The sequence below is a fragment of the Berghia stephanieae genome, chromosome 3 (assembly GCF_034508935.2).
Source record: "Berghia stephanieae isolate SIO BIC M18660-M18661 chromosome 3, UCSD_Bste_1.3, whole genome shotgun sequence".
Lineage (NCBI taxonomy): Eukaryota > Metazoa > Mollusca > Gastropoda > Nudibranchia > Aeolidiidae > Berghia > Berghia stephanieae.
This window is the reverse complement of record NC_088362.1, coordinates 55,071,184-55,073,683: the sequence shown is the minus strand read 5'-3', so window position 1 is coordinate 55,073,683 and position 2,500 is coordinate 55,071,184. Positions and strand designations below refer to the sequence as shown.

The 2,500-nt window shown below is 39.0% G+C and overlaps 1 protein-coding gene across 3 annotated transcripts in view; it reads left to right on the top strand.

Moving 5' to 3' along the window:
- Positions 1 to 2,500, top strand: part of LOC144968031 (uncharacterized) — a 98,407-nt gene that overhangs the window by 72,052 nt on the left and 23,855 nt on the right. For all 3 annotated transcript variants that reach the window (XR_013644500.1, XR_013644501.1, XM_078905985.1), the window contains one exon: positions 483 to 581. Coding sequence is in view for 1 of the 3 variants with exons in the window: in XM_078905985.1 (XP_078762111.1) it covers positions 483 to 581 (99 nt within the window). In the remaining 2 variants the exon portion in view is untranslated. The remainder of the gene's footprint in view (positions 1 to 482; positions 582 to 2,500) is intronic.

Sequence of the window (2,500 nt, the reverse complement as noted above, 5' to 3'; positions counted from 1 at the left end):
TCAGTCCCTAAAGCATACGAATAAAGAACAACAAAAAAAAAAAAAAAAAATAAGGAAAGAATGAAATAAAAACACACCCGCCCCCAGCACAACCTGTCCGGGTAATGGAGACATCTAGATCGTGGAGTTTCGAATTAGATAGACGCCACTGTATAGGTAACTGCACTTGCAACAACTGTAAACCACGAACAAATTTTCTTTAAAAGTAATGAACAAAAATAAATATAACAGCTTTGAAAATGTACAGTGATGTATTAATGTTATTTATGTTGTTTCTTTTTTTCTTTTTTTTTTTTTTTACTGTTTTTTTTGTTACTGGCTGAAGAAGGGGTTTGAGCCAAATACGGTCCATGTTTGGTATTTTTCTCTTTTTTAAAGCTGTTATACTAATTTTTCATCATTACTTTTTACAGTCCACACACAGCTTCTAGCAGCTTAGTATCGCTTTAATTAATTGCTTTTTTCTCTCTTTCTTTTCCCAGGAAGGACGCACTGCTCTCCACTTGGCCGCCCAACAGGGACATACAGATGTCTGCAAGGTACTGACAACACACGGATGCGAAGTCAACGCTCAGGACACGGTAATAATATTATGTTTTTTAAAAAAGTAGTTCTTCAGAAGCCCTTAGAGCCGGAGTTTATCCCGGTTTCTATAGTGTTAAACGAGACAACAGAAATTGATTTCTACCCTTGGAATAATAACAATAAATAAAGTGAGTAGAAAATTGCCAGAGGACAACAGAGAATGAAAAATGCCTGCTCTAGTCACTTTTCTGAATTTATTTTTATCCTTGGCATAGGACGCTAGTCTATCACAAAGTACTTTCAGCCAGATCTAGCACTCAGCTACCCCAATCACTGCTGGGTGGACAGGGGATTCAGAAAGAAAGAAAAAATTCGGCTGCACCCGGGGATCGATCTCGGTCCCTTTGCATGTGAAACGAGTGCTCTACCAACTGAGCTATTGGGAACCCCATAACATGTTATACTAATGGGCATTTTGTCATTAATAAATGTTTATCTTTTGAAATGCCATGACATGTATGTGCTCATTTTTCACGCTTTTACACTTTCTCAAGTTGTGTAGCACTCTTCAATTCTTGTCACTGATTTCCTTAGCTATCCAGGTTTCCATTTCATTCATACCAAATCGCCTATCAGGCGCTATTTGCAATACCCACCACTGCCTGCAGCTAAGTTTTTTGACCCCACATGGTACGAGCTTGAGATTTGTGATAAAGATCTTACGAAAATGACTTGACGCCGGGATCTAAATGTGTTATCATAGTCACCCTTCTGGTCACTGACCATTCACGCCGTCGCTTGACTTTATTATTTTTACAAGACTTGATGCTCGACGACAACGTCAATCGACCACGCTATGAATGATTTGCGCGGATAGAGGGTTCAAGGTACACTGATATCAATTCTTCAATAAAGAGAATATAATTTGCTTGTAAATTGAAGACGTAATTTGAGCTATCTAAACCTTACAAAGCATCAAAATCTCAAATGGCTGTCTGCAGGCATACCGATAGAAATTTCAGGGGCGGTTCATGGTAGAGTTATCCTGCGCATAATATTATTATACGAAGGGCTACCAGGTGGCCAAATTGACCAAAATAGACCATAATATGGAGAATTGTGTTTCTATTAATAACTTTTTGTTTAGTTTTCTGTTATTATTATTAATATTGTTTTTTATTTTAGTTTTATATTTTAAAATTTTTTGTATAATAACAAAGTTTGTCCTAGTCTAGTCATTTTTAAAATTACCAAAACCGATATTTTTAAGGGGGTTAAAATGTATGTGCTTTTTGCCACGTGAAGTTCCATTTGGCTACTTTTGAAGTCGAAATTGGCCACAATATTTTCTGGCTGTCTGACAGCCCTCCTGAGGCTTTAAATAGTTAGTTTGCCTTGAAAAGGCTGAAGCATGAGATATGCAACCCGATCCCACGAAATGCTTTAATTCTGGGTATTTCTTTTTAAGCGTACCAAATTGCTTTAAACTAATGCAAATCGATGTGTCTGGGTATAGTACACCCTTATCTTATGACTGGGAGTCCCGGTAGCTCAGTTGATAGAGCACTCACTTCAGACTCAAAGGGACCGAGATCGTTCCCGTGTGCAGTCGGGATTTTTTTTTCTGACCTCCCTACTGTTCATCCAGCAGTGATTGAGCAGCTGGTTCTGTTAGATCTAGTGGAAAGTACTTTGCGGTAGACTATTAGTGCCCTATCAAAACAGTCGGTAGCAAGTAATTGTTATTGTCCGTTTCATGCTATAGAAACCTGGATAAACGCCGGATCCAGAGGCCCAGTGGCTCTGAACGACTACTATCATGGGAATCAGTAAAACGAATGAAAAAAAATAACTACGATCATTTTGGCAACGAGGTACCGAGTTAGATCACCCGTCGCTGCGCTGTGTTGCCTTGAGGAAGTCACTGCGCCCTAGCTCAATTTGCGGCTCTGTACTGCGGCTTACGCCTTGGTTA